The 21,941-nt window shown below is 43.7% G+C and overlaps 1 protein-coding gene across 7 annotated transcripts in view; it reads left to right on the top strand.

The window, feature by feature from the left end:
• The window catches only part of CLYBL (citramalyl-CoA lyase), a 175,047-nt gene that overhangs the window by 88,631 nt on the left and 64,475 nt on the right, over positions 1-21,941 (top strand). For all 7 annotated transcript variants that reach the window (XM_069802403.1, XM_069802404.1, XM_069802399.1 and 4 more), the window contains one exon: positions 2,325-2,514. In XM_069802403.1, coding sequence (XP_069658504.1) covers positions 2,325-2,514 — 190 coding nt within the window. The remainder of the gene's footprint in view (positions 1-2,324; positions 2,515-21,941) is intronic.

The raw sequence follows: 21,941 nt of genomic DNA, 5'->3' as shown, positions 1-21,941 counted from the left end.
TGAGAAACAGTCATTAAGGGTGCTTCAGGGACTGCTTGGCTCTAGGCTGGAGTTAACTATTAATGGGCTGAGCTCTTTGACTCCTTTGTGCCTTTGGGAACTACGGGGTTGAAGCCATCAGAGAAAGAGAATAGAAACTAATCACTTTTGTCCCCTCATATATGTTTAGTGAAGGACTGCAGACTTCTTTACTGACCTCTGTGTCACACTGAAAAAAGACCCTCCTCTTTCCATTTGCGATAAACCACTCTTCCACCTCCTCCTTGCTCTCCCAAAGTGCACTACTGCAAGAAAATGGGATTAAGTGGATTTAACCAGCAGCCACTTGAGTTGCCACAAGTTGTGTTACCATCCCCACTTCAACACGAGGCGGGGGACATGAAGTGGTTCATGAGAGAGGGGCAAAGAGGGTACTTAGGAGAGACTCAGTGGATCTCAGTTGCATGTCTCCAGGTGTCATCAGGACCTCCACCACCTAAGTCTTGAAGCTGTTGCTGTTAGAGATAAAGATTTATTAACAAGGGTAGCACTGGCACTTGTAAGAAAAAGGGGTGTTGTTTCTGTTTAACAGCAAAACTGCCTCATTTCTTAGGCTGAATTAAGCATTACCAGGCATATTACAAAGAAGAGTCTGGCAGCGCGGGGGTTTGTGGGCTCATAAAGTGGGTCCACCCAGAACATGTGGAGACACAGCAGAGGAGATGGTGAAATAGTTGTCCTTTTTGATTTATTTTACTGAGATAAAATGTGATAGAAGCTTTCTTCATATTTTTAACCCAAGGCTTATATTCCACTTTTAGGGTGCACACTTGAGGGGAAGAGAGGGTTCTTCAACGGGGTTAGCTTAGAAAGGCAAGTATCTTAGTGGTCTGTCAGTGACACACCACATCAGTTCTGATTTTGATTCACTGAACTCATTTTCAAGTGTTTGCGAGTGTTAGTCATGTTCACTTTGAAGAAAACCCACATGCACGTGTAGCTGTGTGTCATCCAAGTGCAGCAACTTGGGAAGCATTATTATGAAGGGCATAGGAAAATGCATGGGTCCCTGACATGATGCGATAATGACATGTTCAGCATGGTGCTAGAAAAGCTTTCCTTTATTCAAAGTGCTGAATAATATACATGATAATGCATAATGGTGTTATATGGTAGGATTATTTTGTGGCATAAGTGACTTGTGCTCTGAGTATGAAGGCAAATTGTATTATTTTGTCCTCATTTTTGATGTAGCAGAATAGGGCTCGGGGGTACAGCGTGAAATGGGGAGGAACAGGAGCAGGCAAGGGGGTTTTTTTGGAAGGCCATGAAACACAGTGGCACCCTCTGCAATTTATTTCTCTGTGCTTGTAATAATGGAGCAAAGCAAGCTCCCTACCGCGCTCAAGGGCAGCCTCCCTCAGCAGCCCCACTGCCTCCAAGTGCACCAACCCAGCTTGCGCTCAGGGTGGGTTAGCTGGTCCCTCACCGCGATCACCAGCACGGGGTGGAGACCACCACAAACCCGACGCCTACAGGACGTACGGATGCCACCCACTCAAGCCACTGAGAAGCATGCACAAAGCATTTATGAATTTTAAAAGGCACCGCAGCAGACAACCTGCTGATGATGCTGGTGGGTTTATGAGTTGTGATTGGAAGTCTATGCTGTGGATCTGAAGGTCTGGAGGCTTCTGAGAGGACATGTTGGGATTAGTGAAGTTCCACATTACGTGGGGTTTTCGTTCCTGTTTTCCTTGTTTCCCCCCTCCATCCATTTTGCTTATTTAAAATTTGCATGCAAATACGTCTGTTGATATAACGCTAAGGTTGCAAAATCAACGGCACAAACTCATGTTTGTTTTAACCAACACCCCAGCTTCATTCACAGCATGCCATCCAGCTCCTGGAGCAAACGTGGCAGATAGCAGCCCCCTCTCTAAAGCAGTCCTGATCCATTCCCAGCACAACCTCCAGTCTATGGAGGAGTCATATGACAGGGGAAAAACCAACCCGCCCCCCCCTTCTGTATTTAATACTTGCTGTAGCGCACAGAATGGGCAGCATAATTAAGGCTGAATGGATAACCTCAGCTGTGGCAGTTCTTCAGTTCTGAGTATTTGAGTTTGCAACTTCTGTTGAACATAGTTGTTTTGGACTTTCATACTGTAATTAATTGTAATACTGATCTCTCCCTACCCTGAGTCTTCCTAAGGAAAAAAAAAAAACACAAATAACCCCAAATCAGGCACTATCTAGGTAGAAACATTCCTCTTTTAACATATAGTCAATTATTCTTTACAGCATTGTAGCCAAGAGTCTAATTTCAACAATATCCTTTACAGGGTGGATTCTCCTCTGCCAGCTGGTGTTCCTAAGCTTAGTTACCGCCTTGCATCATCTCACAAGTACGTTCCCAGGCGAGCTGTGCTGTATGTACCTGCAGATGATGAAAAGAAGATACGAAAAATCCCGTCACTAAATGTAGATTGTGCGGTGCTGGACTGTGAAGATGGCGTGGCTCTGAACAGAAAGGTAATTTTAAATTATCTGTGTGATATAATCAGTGCTAAAGAGAACTTGTGGAAAGACATTGCCTTTGCCTTGGGGAAGTGACAACCAGAGAGACAAAGATAAATCTTAAGATAAACAAAATAGTGTAACAGTGATAGGCTTTGTGAAGGCGTTGGGAAAATCTGCTTACCCAGAACTGAAAGAGATCCCGTGTGAGTAAGTGGGGAGGGAGTTCTGAAGGAATATGGAGCTGGCTGTAAGCTCTCATCACAGAAGAGTGGGAGATACTATTATTATTGCTGGATATTTCTTAGGGAAGGGGAGGAAATGGTCTGTACGAAGACAAGCAGGAAAGAAAGAGTTTTATTGGAATCACCAGGTGGGGGGTTTGTTGTTGAAACAAAAGTATCTTCAGATTATGTGGAAAACAGCATTTGGAAGAAGCGCTGTTAGGGGTGTTTCTGAAGGAAGGAGAAGTTAGAACACGAGTGTACCAGGGTTTGGAGGGCAGTTCAGATTGAAGGAGCTGCAAGAAAGCAGGGCTGGAGAGCAGAGCGGGAGATAGATGTAGATGTGTCAAGTACCAGTGCCAAGTTTTCACTGACATTGGATTGTGAAAAAAGAGAGAATGATCTAGCATGCATTCAGTTTTGTTTGTAAGCAAAATTTTTAAATATATGAAGATAACAATTTTAAAATGTTTCACATCTCAGAATCATAGAATCATTTAGGTTGGAAAAGACCTTTAAGATTGAGTCCAACCATAAACCTAACACTGCCCAGTCCACCATCTTAAACAATAATTATGAGAAACTGGTGTAAATGTTTCCTAGTGAAAGCTATTTCTCAACAGGAATGTAAGTTTGCCATCATATAATTTTCATATTTGTCAGTTTTTCCTATCCATGTTACAGTGCTTCAACTACAGCAAACAGTGTTTAGGGTTTCAGTATGAATGTGTTGTCCAGGAAGTTATGAAAATAGGCTTGAAAATTTTCCCGTGTCATCTCAAAAATGTGGACGAATTTTATTCTTTTCTTTTTCTTGGGGGGTTAATGCTTTCCAGAAGGACTCTCTTGGATAGTGCCCTCTTTAATCTTCTGCTCTTTACATGTATGTTGGAAAGAAAAAAGTTTACAAAGTTTGCATGTATCTATTGTAGATCTGAAAAGTGAAAATAGCATTGCTGAACGCTGACACGTACTGCTGAAGACAGTTGGAAAACATTTTCCAGTTGCTAAAATTCTGTGTGGAAGGCTAAGATCATACCTGCTGTCACAGTGAATTAGTATTTTTTAGGTCATATCTGGGAGGCTGCTGCTGTAAGATGATGCAAGACGCAATTGGGTATTAAACTGTAGTATTTTTAGGTGCAGCTTAATTATATCAAACAAATAATTTATAGCTGAAGCATCTATTTGTAATAGAGGATGACAGCAAAACAAAATTTGCTGATCAAGATGACAAAGTTGATAGTAGTAATTTCTAAAGTGTGGTAAAATTCTAGCTCTGTTGAAGTGAAGGGGAGTTATGCCACTGGGTGAAATATTTCAAAGAAATCAGGGGGAAAATCTGTAATAGGAACTTGAGACGACAGATGAGCCCCTGACTGAGCTTAAATGCAAAAAGGAAGCAGACAGGAGTTAGAAGTGGGGACAGGCTACCAAAGAGCAACACGGGAGTGTGGTCGGGGCACGTAGGGGCAGAACGAGGAAGGCCAAAGTTTGGCTGGAATCTGAACTGGTGAGGGGAGAGCAGGCCAACAAGAATGGCTACTATGAGTGCATCAGCAGCAAAAATGGGAAGGAAAACCAGGGAAAGCGTGGACCCACTGCTCCATGAAGCCTTACTGTCCGAGTCTGCTCTCAGGCCTCCAAGGTCATCTCCTAGGAGCAAAACTTGGGAGAGGGAGGTAGCAGCCACAGTAGGGGAGGATGAAGTTCGGGTCTATCTAAATAAGATGGTCCATGTAACCAGACAGGACACGCCAGGGTACAGCTGATATGCTGGAGGGCAGAGCTGCTCCTCGGATGGGGCTTTACGGTTGGAGGAACGACTTGACAGAAATGTAATAAAGTCCAACAAAAGTAAACACGAAGTCCCAGCACCAGGCTGGGGTAACCCTCCGCACCAGCACAGGCTGGGGGTGTGACTCCCCGGGGGCACCTCTGCCAAAAAGGCCCTGGGTGCTGTTTTACGGCAAGCTGGACGAGGTCAGCGCTGCAGCCTCGCAGTGAAGGTGGCCGACCACCTCCCGGGCTGTGCTGGCACAGGTGCAGCCGGCAGGTCCAGGAGAGGGGTCCCTCCCCTCCACTTGGCTTTTGAGGGTCTCCCGGGGAGGGGGAGCTGTGCCCAGCTGTGGGCCCCAGGACAAGAGAGAGAGAGAGAGCAATGGGAGGGAGCCCAGGAAGGGCCACCAAGGTGGTCACGGCGCAGGAGGAGAGGCTGAGGAGCGGGGTTTGGTCATGCTGGAGAAGAGACGGCTGAGTTGAGCCTTGATGGAGGCTTTGCTGCCTGAGGGGAGCCTGAGGGTGGGTGGCAGAGCCAGGCTCTTCTCCGAGGAGCTCAGCACCAGGGCAAGAGCAATGGCCACAGGTTGCACGAGGGGAGATGCTGACTGGGGACAAGGGGAAAAAATCTTCCCCACGCAGGTGGCCAGATGCTGGAAGAGGTTGTCCAGAGCGGTGGTGCATCCTCCCTCCGTGGGGGTATTCAAGCCTTGGCTGGATGAAGCCATGAGCAACGTGGTGTAGAGCAGCAGTTAGCCCTGCTTTGAGGAGGCGGATGGACGAGGTAGTCTCCTGAGGTCCCTTCCAACCTGAATTAGACCGTGTGATTGCATGATCTAGTAGTAAAGCGTCGTTCAAAGTGATTGGAAGACTGAATTTCATTTTTAGATCTGCCACAGGTACTCAGGAAGACTTTGAGACTTAGGTTCTGTGAATGTGAAGCTGCAATTATTATTGCTCTTGCAGCTTAATTTATTAATGTTTCTGAGGTGTTTGGAGACTTTGTGTGAAAGATATGTCATAAACATGCATGAAGTACAGTATTCACTGGCCCATTGCAAATGGGTCATCTCAAACTGAGAAAAAATAACCACTGGGAAACACAGCAACACTGAGTCTGTCCTTTAATCATTATTCTTAAAATGAAAAGTACTGATGAATTTGACTACTTATTGCTGTGTTTTGTACCACTAAAAATGCTACATATGGATTTTCTTGAAACTGCTGCAGAAATGTTGGGTTTTGGGAAAATCAGGACCTGGTTGAAGGTTCACAGTGCCATGAGCCCGTCTACAGAAGGCCTTCACTCGCATCAAATTCAAGCAGCAAGTTTGAACCACATCTGAACACGTCTATTTTAACAAGATGCTCTGTGGATTGTATTAGGATTAAGTTATATTTGGAGAGATCAATAATCTGGAATGTCAGCAGCTCCCTTTGGTTCCTCATTTAGAGGGAAACAAGGGAGATGAACTTCCTATAACTGAAACTGATAACATTTGTAGTCTAAATTAAAAATTTTTAACAGTTTTCTACACAATATTTTCTCTCAAAGAAATTTTGGAAGATATCTTCCCCTGTGCCCTCCACCCACAATTATGTTTTGTAATGGCTCACAGAGAGCACCAGAAGAATGGACCCCATACCCATACCCATACCCTAATATGCATACCATTTTGGTGTCTGCATTTCTTACCTTCAAGAGCTACAGCACTGACCATGATTTCAGGTATCATCTGTTGACATCACCTTCTTTTCAGTCTTTTTTTCTAGTTGATATTTTGATTAATTGAAAAAAAATCACCTTGCAGCAAGAAGTTCACAAGGAGAAAATTCCTCAGCAAATTTTCTGAGGGGAACCAGTGGGAAGAAATGGCTAAAAAGCAAAGTTATAGTATGCTGAATACTGAGACTGCAAGTAGGGTGAAAGCTGATCCTGGTATGAGTAGGACACATGGAGCTTTTGCAACCCCTTTGGGACTGGACAGAGCTGTAGGGGGTCTTAAAAAATTCAGAATAGGGAAGATGGTAGGAAGATATCCCAGTGTTGCTGAAAATTTCAGCCTTCTTTTAAAAGTTAGCTTTAGTCTTGCTGAACATATCCTACTAGTCATGCTGACTTCAAATCCTGGTTGGGGCTCCACACGCTTTTTTTAGAGGTTCAGATGCATAGTGTCACATGGTGTGGACTGTCAGCTGTGTCTCCAGGTGTCTGACTCTGTAAGATGTTGGGAATTTCTACAACAGAAATTTAGGTTTTGGTTGGGGGGAGAACTGAATACTACTAAAGGGAATTCGCGGGTGAAGAGCTCTTCCCCACTAATGTACATGTGAAGTTTCTCCAGTGTTGCTATACATTTTAAAGAAATGACTCAGAATGGCTCGCTTGGCAATATTTTTAAGTGAACAGTTCAAATAGAAGTTCTAAAACTATAAAATTAGAAATAATAGAGATTGCAGTGTTGATATGTTGCAAATGCATCACACTCTAGAGACTTTTTGTAAAATGGTACAAAAATAGGCTGCGTCTATTTTAGCTCTTCACAGGAGACGGCCTGAATATTCTTTCATTTTAATTGTAAAAAAGAAAAAAAATTAAAAAGGTGGCTGCATCAATGTGCTTGACCAAGTCATATAAGCCACTAAGCTGAATTGCATGTTATGCCATTGAGAGGTCTCTGTGTAGGAGCTGAGCTGTCTGAAGATATCTCAAGGGCTCTCAGCCAAGCCAGCACTCCCTGGTATAGCTTTCTCTGTAGAGTTGCATTACCCACTGTGCTTCCATGCCAGGTGAACCTCTTATCAGGTGGAAAAGTTTCCTTCTCCTGATGGAGAAAGGAAGATTTCCATGCCAGTGCTTTCATTTTCCAAGGGCAGAGGGGGCTGAGATTTCGTAGTTAGTTCCCGTAGGTCTTATAAGGTTACCACCCTTACAGGAGTTTTCTAGAAAAGCATTTTTTTCAGCAGGATCCTGTCTTCAGTGCTGCTATTCTTCAGAGCATCCAGGAGGTGTTAGCTGCCAGGCCAGCCTAGCAAGAGACCAGTTGGAGCTGCTACTGTAGTGTTTATGCCTCTTTCTGAGTCCTTGACAAAAGTTTCAGAGCATTTTGATGCCTCGAAACCAGTGCTATTAGTGGCTTTATCTTCACTGAGGTCAGTAGGGTGGTTTTAAATAATTGGGATATACGGCACCTTACTCTGTAGCTGTCTTTAGTGTGCCATCAGGCCAGGCAGGGCACAGTCCCTTCTGCCAAAGATGACCTTTGAAAATTATCATCTCAGGCAAATTTTTAAGGGGCTAGGATTTGGCCTTTTCTTTCCATGGGGAATGCCAGTGTTATAATTAAGAATCAAAACAAAATCCCATGTTCCTCCTCACCTTTTTTGTATCAGAGGTGTAAAAGCAATCCCTTGGAGTGTACACATGGCTGGGAAATGTCTGTGTGGTTCTCTGGCACAAAACACTTGAAAATAGGAAATTTTATTGTTGTTCCTCTGGCACTAAATAGATCTCATTCATCCAATAGAAGTTATTGATATCCAGGGCTGCACTGTAAAACGACATAGGACCAATTAGGGTTTAAGCTCCTAAGTCTTTTTTGCTGTGAATCGTGATTGTATCGCTTTGCCTCTTCTGGAAGGAAGTTGCTCTCTCCTCCAGCACTTGAGCGAGAGAAGCTGGGGAAGAGGAAGCCTTAGCTCTGTCCTTTCTTCATGTCCCTTCCTCAAGAGGGGAAATAGCAGCCCCTGAGCCTCTTCTGTTCTCCCTGCTCCCCTCAGCAGTGAGGGGAAGCTCGGTTGGGCTAAGAAGATGGATAGGGAAGGACCTATTTTGCTTATCCGCAGCATGGCCTCTTAGGGTCATAGCACAATTTTGTTCCTACTAAATATCTTGTAGCCACTTAAAAGATCATTGCTGTGCTGTGCCATGGAAGAAAAAAAAAAAAATCAATTAATTCTTTTGAATCGTCTGTTTTTAAAAATAGGATTAAAGCCTGACCACTTTTCAAACTGATCCATTATGAATAACGCATATGTAAGAGATGACTCTGGGTTCATTACAGTTAAGAGCAGATCATCCGCATACATGCTGATTTTATGGAGATTTCTCTCCATGAGAATGCCTCCTCCACCTCTCCAGTGATCTGATCCTGGGGTCAGAACAAACAGCACGCTGGCAAGAGAGCATCCTTGCCTACCATTTTTCCCCTAATCTGAGGCCTTCTGACCTTTTTATTCCTTATCACTGATGAGAAGAGGCTCTTGCATATAAAATAACACTTCAACTAAATTTGGGAGTGGAGATAAATACATAAAATGGGTCAGCGTGGTATACAAAAAAATCCTAGGCTTTCCTTATTGAAATGCATTTCCTTATTGATCTTATTGAAGGCTTTTACAGTATCAGTGGAAAAAAGCTGCAGTTGGTTTCCATAAATCTCTAGCTACTTCAATTAAAATCAACAGTTTTCCTGTATTATGTGATGATAATCTTTTTTTTTTTTTAATAAAGCCAAGTTGGTTAGGATTTATCAATGCCGCAGGTATTTCTCTAGGCTCATAGTGAGAATGTTAGCTAGTACTTCATAGGCACAGTTGCATGAAACATTGATAACTAGGTTATTTTACCAGGTCTTTGCTTTATTTATAACAAATTAGTACTGTACCTAATTGTATTCCTCCTACAGGGAGAAGGCTTGCTGATAAAGTGTGTAGAGAATGATTAAATGTACACAGGCGCATAGTAGGGTGACTTCTCTTCAAAAGATGCACAAAATTAAAATGGGAATGCTGCTTTCCCCAGTGGCTTGCCATTATTAAAATTCTCAGTAGCATGGGAAATTTCTTCTGTAGGAATTGGGGAGTCCAAAATCTCTCTGGTTTATTGTAGGGAAGCTGAACTGTACAGTGAAACTCTGCAAGGCCTTTTTGATCCTTGAAGAGTTCTGATGAATATACATTTTTATGAAAGTTGTAAAGTGTTTTCATTTCCTTATTAATCCCACCATGGTCCTGGAAGAACTGCCACTCCTGAGTGGTAACTGTGACAATAAAAGTTTTTGTTCCTATTGTTTTACTCTACAAGCCAATCATCTTCCTTACATAAAGATTTGAGGATTCATAAGGACGATCACAATATTCAGCAATTTTCTTCTTAATGAGCTCAGTAATGCCTGTGTCTCTTTGAGCAGAGCCTTTGAATTGCCAGTTATTTCTTTTCCACTGATTCAGATGTACCCAATTAAGTTTGACTTGGACATGTTCTGATATATCTATTACTGCTGACAGAACGGTGTCTAGAAACTTAGGGAAAATGTCTTGGCTCAGTATTAACAGGGATTTCAGGCAGGAATACATTAATAGACCTGGGAAGATATTTTAAAACATACAGTTAATGTTTGTATGGTCTTGGAATTCACAGTACTTCAACTCTGTGTGTAGTCCACTGTCCTCAGGCTCATCAGCACAGCTGGGTATCGAAGGCTAATTGCAGGGCTGGAAGTCATGTATTGCTACACATTTCTGGACCAGTTTTCAATATATTTCATCTGTTTTCATATTAGGAAGGACCTGGCTGCACAGCCACTGCTCATCTAGCACTTAGCTTGAAGGGAGCCGTTGAGTTTCAAGTGTGCTACAGAAGATCAAGCCAATACAAAAAGTTCAGTATACACATGTAGCTTAGAAACAATCTGTTGGATCAAATTTGGGCAGACTTTTGTTTGCACACAGAGCCATGTGTTGGGTTGGGTTGTCAAGGTTGGGATGGTACTGGGAGTGAGGAAAACATAAAGGTACTGCCCAGATCACAGTCACAGGGATTCTCAGCGCTCAATACCATTTGCTCCAGGTCTCCTTTGCTTTTTCACTGGCCATGAGCAGGCAGAGGAACGTGATTGTATGTCCAAGTTTCTATTGTCCTGCTTATTCTTCCACATTGCAAGGGCCACATTTTGAAAACAGAGAGGCAGGCCAAACATGAGGAAACCCACAGACCCCATTAACAGGGACATGGATCAGAAAGCAGTAGGACACACAGAGAATACAGCACTTGCCCTCTTTGCTAAACTTTTCTGCGAGGTATCTCTACAGTCACAGTCAAGGTAGTGGTCTAGTGGACCTTTGGTCTGATTTAGGTAAGAGAGGTAGGTAAGGGAAGGTGGAAAAGCGTAGTACTTGCCCCAGTGCATTGGTGCCATCAAAGCTGGACCTGTCCCAGGATGGTGAGGAGCAGGGGGAACCTTAGAGAACCTCAGAAGATTATGGGCAAAATCTGTGGTTAATTTTACCAAACTGTTTAAGCGTTACCTGTTTACCTGGGGTTTAGTAGTATTATTAGGTAGCAAAACAAGGAACTGTGGTGGGATGCTGGGTAAGGGAAAAGAATTTTTTATGTCAGATGGAGGAACAGCGTAGCCGTACACATGGAAGTTGCAGATGAGGGTGAGGATGTGTGTGGCCATGGCTAGGCTTGGGAACCTTGGCAGGTGTCAGCTGAAAGCATGGTATTTAACCTCTCTACCTTTGGTTTCATCTAATATTCCTCTGGAAACCAGAGAAAAGGATCCTAGCATTCAGTGGTGGGAGCTAAACCACCAGTACCTATGCCTCATTTCCTTCCACTGTATGTCCAGTTAGCAGGAGTCCACAATAGTTATGATGCTGCAGATTCTGCAGTCCTTATTCAGATAACATTTCACAATGAATTAAGGACTTTTGTATCTAAATGAGTAATTCAGGATTAAGCCCTTCAGGAGTTTGAGCTTCTTCCTCCTATGCACCACTATATATTGAACTGAAGGCATGTGTGTCGTGCTAGCTGCAGAACACACCATTCCCAAAATAAGCATAGAACCATCTAAACCCAGCCTTTTATTTCCACCATGAACTAAGTCCATGCCATGACATTCCTTCGACTTAGAGTGGAGTAATTTATCTCTGTTCAACAGAAGACAAAACACATGGATTACAATTCTCTAAAGCCCTGTTTTTTACATATTCTATGAATTACTTTTTTCTCTGAATTATGAAAAGACTGTACGTTAAACAGTGCTTTATACACCAAAAGAATACACTTTCATGGAACAGGCTGGTATCCAAAATAGCTACAAAAACACATCTCTGGCTTACTGAAACTGGAGAGCATCCAGAGCCATGAATTCATTGCGCACTCACATACCAGAATAGAACACAATACGCAACTCTTGTGATTTTTCTCGTCCCTGTTGTAAAAGCCATAATAAACGGGGACAGCCATTAGGAAGTACATGCATTTGTTGACTCACATCTAAACCTGCATAGCTCTGCTGGCTACGTAGTAAGCAGCAGGCTCTAGGGGCACAAAAGCTCTTAATGTGTCCCCAGGTTACACATTGCCATGCCCAGAGTTTGGGCTTCTAACTAAGCAATTCTTTTGCAAAGAAGCAAAAAACATGCCAGTTTTTTTTCTTCATTTCAGGTAAGTCAAAACATCTAGCCACGTGTGAAAGTTGCTGTTTTGGCAGTGGTTTTCATGTATGTATGGAGCATGTGCAGTTGTTAGCACATCCAAATGCATTGACCGAAGTATGTTGTATATCTGCCTCCAAAGACAAATGCACACATCTGCAAATCCAGCATGCTGCAGATTTGGATGTTAATGTAAGCTGCTCTGCTGAGGTTGCCCATCTTTCCTTTTGGCTACAAATATTATAAGGGAGATTATGATCTGTCTTCCTGTTTATCAATAAGGAAAGGGATAAGCTGACTGTGGAGTCTGATCAGCACTGTGCATCTTTTCTGAAAGGATAAATAAAATCTTAGTGTTTTCTGAGTTTGACTACAATTTCTATCTTTAAAGCAGCTTGGATGCTCTGAGATTGCTGTTTCAACTCCTGAATGGCTGCATAACATAGTGCTGTCTACTGTGGATCACTGTAATAGCTCTTTTTGCTATCCTTCTTTCACTGCAGTGCGTTAGGGCTACCCTCTCCAGAACAATGTACTTGCCAGTTATTTCAAGATTTGGAGAAAAGAATTGTAAATATTTTGCTTCATTTCTGATCACTGAGCTCCAGAAGACTGTAAATCCTTGTGGTGTTCCCCATTTGGGAGCAAATGGTTGTAAAGACCTTGGCTGTTCATTTTAGGATGATTATAAACCATGGCTTGCTCATTCTTTCCTCCTTAGTTGTTACAGTCTCTTACTAGATTGCCTCAGAATAGCTGCTCCTATGCCAGGCTTAAAGATAATTTCATCTTCTAAAATTTCACAATACAATTGTGCATTAAAAGGGGATATGTTGAACAAATTGGTATTTTCTTCCATCTTAGCCAGGTTATTTGGTTACATTTTAAACTTTGATTCCACACAGACCCAATCTTCCACTCATTAACCAATTATTTTTAAATAGAATAATTATAGATCATAATTTAGTTTGCATTTTCTTGAGAAAAAGGGCAAATTAATACATGTAAACATGGGTGAATCTATTTAAATAAACTGTCCACAAAATCCTTACAATATGTAAACAACATTTGTTATGCCTTGGAGATAGCATATGATTGGACTCATGAGACCCTGTTTATCCTACTGAACAGTTTCTTTTATAACTTCAAAGGGAATTTTATATATTTATGGCAATAGCAGGGTGTTAAGTGTAGCTAGACAGAAATTATACCTCAGCTATTTAGTTAATGCCAATAGGGATTAAATTAGATTTTATAGTTGTTAGTAGAAGTCTGTTTTGTAGCTAACAAGTGGGATTTTTAAATCCTGGAAAGCATAATCCTATTATAAAACTGGCAGCTGAATTAACATTATCTAGGAAGCAAGTCTTCACGGATTAACATTTTTTGACATTAACAAAGAAAAACTAATGCTACAGGGATATTAGATGCTTTTCCCAAAAGTAGGAAAAAAAAGGAAAGTGAATATAGGACAAGATAAATGGCACAAATACTGCAGGAAGGAAAAATGAAGTGAAATATGCATGAGAAATGAAATCTGAGAGTGGCCATGTTCTGCCTCAAATACAAAAGAAATACACCGGGTAGGAAAAGGCTCCACAATTGGTAATTCATTAGCCCACACATTGATTTATAAGTGCCTTGTGACTAATTCACAGTTATCCAACATGAGTGTGGGATAGCCACGAAGGCCTTCTCCTGTCCTGAGGGCCAAGGTCTTTGCATTCCAGCTAGATGCTCTAGAGGCCAAGGACTGGCAGCACTGCCGAAAAAACACTCATCCCTTCACTGAACAGGCCCATAAAGCTGTTCCACCAAGACCATGATGAAGTTCTTCTTCCAAACCTTAAAGGCCAGTTATGGGACAACTGCTGTAAACAGTGATGCAGGAGATGAGTGGGGTCACTGAACTTGCTCGTCTTGCAATATCTTATTCTAGGCATTGATAGACTAAAGAGCTGTAAGAGTATATGCGATGTCATATTTCAATTAAAAAATCTTTGTCATCACAGTTGCACTGCAAACCTTTTATTACTTACAATTGTGAAGTATACGTCTCCTGTAAATTATTTTAAAAGCTATGTGTTTAGAATCTGAGCCCTTATTCACAGCTGCAGCATTGAAATAATGGAAGTAGTATTTTGTTGTGTGGAGGCTTAAAAGGAATCCACTTGATAAATTTATCTGTCACAAAAACATGCCAAACAATTTCTTCCAGATTTTGCAACATCGTATGCAGTGTTGCTGACCCTGTGCGGATTTTACTGTAACAGTATCTGTTGGCTGCCATCTTGTCTCACAAATTTCTTCCTTTTTATCAAATAGAGAATTTCATTAATTACTAATGAGAGCTAAACTGAAACAATTTGCTCTAACTTTGCCTTCTAACCTCCCAGTTTCTTGGTTCAAGTAAAGCAGAACTAGATCTGAGTCACTGTCAGGCTGGGGTTTTGTTATCAGAGATTTAATTGTGGCTTCGCAAACCTAATACACAGCTTCACAGGTTGATTCTTGGTTTGGTGCTTTTGAAATGCTGCATTTTTGCTCCTTGTGGGTTGCTACTTTAACCATTATTACTTACTGGCTTACATTTTTACCGAGCATCTTTTCTGCCAGAGCGTGTGTGTATAGCAATCATTGCTGTGGTTAAATCTGTTACCAGACGTGTAGCTGTGACTGCCTTCAGGGCTTTCTTAAGTCACGGTTGTGTAGCATGGACTTTATGTTGCAAAGCATATAATAACATCTAAGCTGTGGAAATAGTGTGAAATTTCTAAGTTGCCAAACTGTCCTCCTCTGAAGTTAGTGCCATGAAGAAGAACCTTGGCACTATTATGTCAGTGGGAAAATTCACACCATTTGGCATCAACAGGACCAAGATTTATCCCCTGTTGTGTGCATGTTGCACCAACGATAATGAACTCTAGTGGGAATTGGAAATAGTTGCTTGCCTTCTATTGTGGCTCTTTTTCAAAAATCTGTCCCCGCAAATGCTTTTTTTTTCTTTTTCTGTAGGTAGAAGTATGCAACAGTCCATAAGCCTGGTGCTTTAAAGCACGCGGGTATCTTTTAGCCATTGACACAGCCCTCTGTGGTGCTGGGCACCTTTGGAGAAATGGGAGTAGAATGTGCCTCTGATCTCTCACATCAGGAAGGACATGAATTTGATGTCTCCAAGACACGCATGATCCTTAGATAAAGGACCTATCTTTCCCTCTGCCTTAAGTAATGAGCAATGCTGTAGCATTTTAGCATTTGTTTCCAGTTTTTCTGTCTGGGTTGGAAAGCATAGAGATTTGGCCTGTAAGACTTGGGTTGTTTTTAAAATGTTTGGGTAGCTCCTCAGCTTGTGTAAATAGGTTTAGCTCTTCATTTTTCATATGGTGACACAGCAGGTGAAGCAGCTCTCAAATGAGAATTAACGAAAGATTATGTGGGAAAAGAGCGTTATATGACCAGGGAGTTGCATCCACATCACTTGGCTGAACAGTCATCATCTGCCTCCAGTCTCTGGAAGAGAGAGATGGAGACGCGAGGGAGCAATGTTGTTACTGAGCAGAGCACCCTTCATCCTCCAGAAGACCCTGCGCCTGCCATGACCGGCTGCTACTTGACTGTGAAAGAGCTCACTGAACAGGGAGGGAGGGATGAGGGATGCTTGGCTCTGCCACCTGGCACTCTTGCATCTGAATATGTGTTTTTCTAGCGTAGATGCTTTGTAGAAGCTCATTCAGGACAAGCGTGTGGAAAACAGCAGCAGCAGCAGCAGCTCCTGAGAGTTGCCAGTCAGGGGACCTGATTTCAGAATTTGGCTTCATGTCAAATTTGCTTATCATCAGTGAGGTACAATGGAAGTGCCAAGAAGAAATGCCCAGAAATGTGATGGCGGGTCGCGGATTTCAGTGCTCGAGGCTGCTACAAGTAGCCCTGCGCACACATGCTCAATTTGGTAGCTGGGGAGGATTCACACACTGAGCAACCTCTGAGTAGCGCTTGATGTGACTTGACAGAAACTAGCAGAAAGAGCAGCTGGCTCTTAGCCTGTGAGGGCTATCCCAATCCCCAGTCAGCAGGCATCACCTCTTCCTAAGTCCATCTCTTCATAGAGGTATATTTGGTGTTACATGGCAAAGTGCTGAGTGACTCATGCCCTCCCAGGGGTGATGTTTGCCGTAGGAAGAGCAACGATGCTTTGCCTTAAGAGCAGCCAGGGGGCCAAAGAGGTCTTAGAGACCTCCCCTTTCTTTTGCTGTTGAAGCGCTGAGCTTTCTTTGTGCTGCTAAGGGAGAACAGACCCACAAGGGCCACCTTTCCAGGACATATGGTCTTGGCAAGCAGCCTCCTGATTGGGGTAAAAAAATATCATCATCATCATCATCATAATTATTATTATGCCTATTTAACATGTACCTCTGAGCACTGAAGACCAGGTAGTAGCAGTAGCAGAGAGGGGATCTCTATGAGCTGATTGTGGCACATGGCAGCTGAAGCTGGAGGTTAAGAAGGCTCTTTTCCAATGTGGTCCAGGAGTTGGTAAGTTGGTAATTTGGACAGGGAGTGACGAAATGCTAGTGAAGCAAATGAGACCCCTCTGAGGGACAGTGGCAATAAGCAGCAACTTCTCAGCTGAAAAAAAGTCTCGCCTGGGGTTTCACACAGGGCTGCCTATAGGTCCTTTTTTTATTCTTGCTGTACAAGAAAAGAGGAGTTGTGCTAGCTTTTAAATGGGCGAGTCACATGCAGGAAGCTCCCAACTTGTCAGCCGCTGACTTTTTTCACACCCAGAACTCTGCAAGTGCTTAGTAAAGTTGGTATGTATAGTAAATCTGCCGTGGCTATCAAGCCTGATTCCTTGAGTGAGGCAGAGCATTTATTGAATTGTGTCTTTTTTTGTTCTGCTGATAAACGTATCTGGCAGGGGAAACTAGGACTTCCATTTGGGATCATTTGTTGGAGGGTTTTCTGGGCTAACAGAAGTATTGAGCTGGAGGAGCTCTCGTCATATACTTCAGTCCTCTGATCTGAAGCAGGATGAAGCCTTTCTAAAGCACCATGATGGACGTTTCTGTAACCAGTTGTAGAGGGTGTCCACAGATGTCTCTGGTGCCCCTACTGTCTGCTCGGGATTTTCTAATAATTGAACTTAAATGTTGTTTTCATCAAATGAGATGGATTTTGTTGTCCATGACCACTTACAGAAAGAAAAGCAGAAACCTGTAACCCTCTCCCATAAAACATTATTCTGTGTATTGAATTGTTATTAATGTCTCCTATAGATTTCCTCTTTTTAGTGAAAGTGACTGCATATCCTTCAGCTTTTTCTAACAGGAGGTGCCTGAATGTCTTATCAGTCTTCTTGTAAGCTTGTGGACTCTCTCCAATCTTTTTTCATTTCTGGTCCCCAAAACTGGATATTTCAATTGAGCTCTTACAAATGCAACATAAAGCAGTGCAATTACTTCTTATTTTATTATCTATGATGTTGCTGTTAATGTATTTCCAGAATTGGCTTTGTCTTTTTTGTAATGAGACTGCATTGGTGGCACTCATTCACTTCAACCTACTACTTAGTGCATTTTCAGCTTTGTTTCTGCCTCTATGTCTCTGTCTCTTATGTGGTATTGTTCTATCTTTTTCACTTTTTACTGTCTATCCAGTCTGAGAATGTCTTTGCATCTCCCTCCAAATTACAGGTCGCTGAAGATACTGAAAATCTAATCTTGCGGTACCCAAGTTGTTAATGAAAATATTGAAATTATGCCCCTTCACCCTCCAGGAAAGGTGCTCAGTTGAATACTGGTTGTTACTTTTTGAAGGTAGGTTTCCACATTAGCCCATTTCCTTTGAGGTTATGTGCAGCAGTGTCAAAAGCTTTCTCACATCTTGACCGCCCTCCACAGTTTCTCAACATCTGGCTTGAAGGAGGTGGCCAAAGCTGGAGATCATAACTCCAGGTGCAACTTCACCAGTGCTGAGTAAAAGGGGACAATAACCTCCTTAGTCTTCCGGCCATGCTCCTCCTAATATAGTCCAGCATGCAGTCTGTCTTATTTGCAAGGAGAGCACACCGTTCCCTGGCTGGCCCTCATTCAGGTTGCCACCCACCAAAGCCCCAGGCCCCTTTCAGCAGGCACAGTCTGTAGCCTGTCACCTTCGGCGAGGCAGACGTGTGGGGTTATCCAGTCCCCGCTGCATAACTCCTTGCTTCTCCTTGCTGAACTTCCTGGTGATCCTGTTGACCCAGTCCTCAAGTTTCTCATGGTGCCTCTGGACTGAAACTCTACTGGTCATGTCCCTCTAGTTTGGTGTCACTGGAAAATTTGCTCAGGGCTCATTCTGTGTTGTCAATGAGGTTGGTGCAGAAAATGCTGGATAAAATTGGTCCTGGTGTCAAAGCCTGGGGTTCTCCACTTGTTACTAGCTGCCGACTAGTCATTGAGCCATGGATAACTATCCTTCTATCTCAGTTGTCCAGCCAGTTTTCAACCCATCTAACAGTCCATTCTTCTAGCCCATATTTTCTCAGCTTCCAGGTGAAATGCTATGTCCTCTAAAGTCAGGGTGTATTACATCTGCTGCTCTCTCTTTGTCCATGTAGACAGTCATTTTGTCTTAAAAGACCATCAAATTGGTCAGCCAGAGATGTCCTTCTCCTATCTCCAACCCACACACTTATCCATTTTCTTCCCTCATTTCACTGTTTGTGGTTATCATGATGTCATGATTGCAACCTGTTCTGTCCTCTTTTCTTCTTTACCCAGCTAGAATTAATAGATCTAATGAACAAGAGACTTTATTCTTACTTCATTATATAGCTCCATAGTGTCAGGTATTTTGAGGTGTCCTTAACACTGGACCATATTATACTTTCTGATTATTAAAATTTTAGTTGCCTTGAGTTGACTTTAGACACCTGCATCTGAGAATGCAATTCCCAGCCACACTGCTAATCCCTGCGTGTGCTCTTAAGTGCTCTAAAGTCTGCTTTTGTGCATACTCAGAAATGATTCTGTCCTCTTCTGGCAGCTTGTTGTCTCTCTCATGCCAAGGCTATCAGAAAGATATGATCTGTCTAAGGCCCTTGAGCAGATGGGATCAAAGCTTGCCCAGCAAACTCTGACAGGAGACACATGCAATGCACAGAAACCATGGCCTTTTTATTTAAAAATGGCTAGGACAGGAAAGAAGAAATAATGGTAATATCCATGGTGACATGGGTAACAGGCTGGCTGTGAGCTGACGGATCAGGGTCAGAGGAGAAGCCAGAATGGGGGAGTGTCATGGTGGAGCCTGATCAAGGAGAGACTGTGGACAAAGATTTCTTTAAACAACTGAAAGAAGTATCTCAAATTCTTTCTGACTCTCATGGAGGACTTCAACTATGCCAGTATCTACTGAGAGGACAGTGTGATGGGACACAAGCAATCCAGATTTCTGGAGTGCATGGAAGACAGTTTTCTGATGCAAGTGCTGTACAAGCTAACTAGGGGAGGTGATTTGCTGGACTCCTGAATGAGAATGAACTGTCAGTCAATAGCAGCCTTGACTGCAGGAGCTGTCAGATGCTGGAGTTTACAATCCTGAAGGCAGTGAGGAAGGCAAGAACACAAGACTTCAGCTGGTAGGCAGGCCTGATCCCATGTCAGGCTGTCCCTGAAGGTAAGGGAGCTCATAAGGACTGGTCAGACTTCAGCGACAACCTGCTCAAAATGCAAGAAAATCATCTGAAAGGCAGAAGAACAGGCAGGCATGGCAGGAGGCCAGCTTGCTGAACAGGAAACTCTTGATTTAACTCAAACAAAAAAAGGAAGCATACAGGAAATGGAAGCAGGAACGGGCTAACGAGGAGGAATAAAGAACTATTACCTGGGCCTGTGAGGACAGAATGAGGAAGGTCAAAGCCTGGCTGGAGTCAAGCAACATAAGAAACACCAGGGAAAATTTGGGTCTCTTACTGGGTGGTGGCCTTTGCTTGCAGGACATGGATGGGGCTGAGGTATTCAATACTTTCTTTGCCTCAGGCTTTGTAGTCAGAGTCTGCTCTCAGACCTCCTGGTCATCTGCTTGTGTCTAGAAGCAAAACCTAGGGGAGAGAGGTGTTACATGCAGTAGAGGATGGAGTTAGGGTCTATTTATATAAGCTGCTCCATAGGACCAGACAGGACACAGTGGAGGCTGCTGAGGGAGCTAGCTAGAGTCATCATGAAGCTGCTGTGTGTCATCATTGAAAAGTTGTGGTGACTGGAGGGGGTTCCTGATGCCTGGAGAAAGGCAAATACTACAGCCATCATCAGAGAGGGTAAAAGTGAGGAACTGCGGGCCCATCAGCTTCACGCTAGTCTCCAGGAAAGTGATGGTGCTGGTTCTCATGGAAGATACTCCAAGGCAGCTAAGGACCTAGCCAGAATGGACTGATCAGGAGCGAATCATGCCTGACAAACCCGATTGGCCTTCTCTTTTGAGATGACTGGCAGTTTGGATGAGGGGAGAGCAGTGGATGTCTTTTACCTTTAAATTAGTAAGGCTTTTGACATAGAGTCCCATGATAACCTGGTAGCCAGCTGGAGGAGAAATGGACCATATAGGCAGACTGCCTGGACTGCAGAGCACAAAGAACAGTGCTGAGTAGATTGCAGCCTAACTGGTGCTTGGTTAAAAGCGGTGTTTTGCAGATATTGTGTAACATTTTAATGAGCAACCTGGGTCATTACATAGAGTGCATGCTCAGCAGGTTTGCAGGTGATAACATTTTGCAGGGGAATGACTGGACAGCAGGACTACCCCTTAGAGGGACTTCTGCAATCTGGAGGAAGGGGTGGGCAAGATCAAAAGTGAAGTCCCAGCACCAGGCTGGGGTAACCCCCCGCACCAGCACAGGCTGGGGGTGTGAATCCCTGGGGGCACCTCTGCCAAAAAGGCCCTGGGTGCTGTTTTACGGCAAGCTGGACGAGGTCAGCGCTGCAGCCTCGCAGCGAAGGTGGCCGACCACCTCCCGGGCTGTGCTGGCACAGGTGCAGCCGGCAGGTCCAGGAGAGGGGTCCCTCCCCTCCACTTGGCTTTTGAGGGTCTCCCGGGGAGGGGGAGCTGTGCCCAGCTGTGGGCCCCAGGACAAGAGAGAGAGCGAGCAATGGGAGGGAGCCCAGGAAGGGCCACCAAGGTGGTCACGGCGCAGGAGGAGAGGCTGAGGAGCGGGGTTTGGTCATGCTGGAGAAGAGATGGCTGAGCTGGGCCTTGATGGAGGCTTTGCTGCCTGAGGGGAGCCTGAGGGTGGGTGGCAGAGCCAGGCTTTTCTCCGAGGAGCTCAGCACCAGGGCAAGAGCAATGGCCACAGGTTGCACGAGAGGAGATGCTGACTGGGGACAAGGGGAAAAAATCTTCCCCACGCAGGTGGCCAGATGCTGGAAGAGGTTGTCCAGAGCGGTGGTGCATCCTCCCTCCGTGGGGGTATTCAAGCCTTGGCTGGATGAAGCCATGAGCAACGTGGTGTAGAGCAGCAGTTAGCCCTGCTTTGAGGAGGCGGATGGACGAGGTAGTCTCCTGAGGTCCCTTCCAACCTGAATTGGACCGTGTGATTGCATGATTTTCCTAGTGCTTAGAAAACTTGTCCAGGAAGCAGGGAGCAGAGGTCTATTTGTCCTTAGCTGGAGTGACAACAGCACCTTGCTTGCTAAATAAAACTCTGATCCATATGCATGCACGTCTGTGGTAGAGACATCCTCCATCTTGCTTTAAATAAGTAGGTATTAACTGGGCCAGAGAGCAAATCTAGGCCTGAAGCTGACTTTCTAGCTCAGTGATTAGGGCATGAACCTAAGAGAAGGGAGACCTGGATTTCTATCTGTGCTCCAGGGAGAACTTATATATTTTAGCCTATGGCTTTTTTTCAAACATCACAGTGCATGCGTCCCTGTGTGGTTCTAGTCCTAGTTTACTAATCTAATCAAGAAATCGGATCCTCAACAGGCATGAAACTGGTACCATTGGAGGTAC

This window comes from Haliaeetus albicilla, chromosome 15 (assembly GCF_947461875.1).
Source record: "Haliaeetus albicilla chromosome 15, bHalAlb1.1, whole genome shotgun sequence".
Lineage (NCBI taxonomy): Eukaryota > Metazoa > Chordata > Aves > Accipitriformes > Accipitridae > Haliaeetus > Haliaeetus albicilla.
This window is presented reverse-complemented; position numbering and strand designations above follow the sequence as displayed.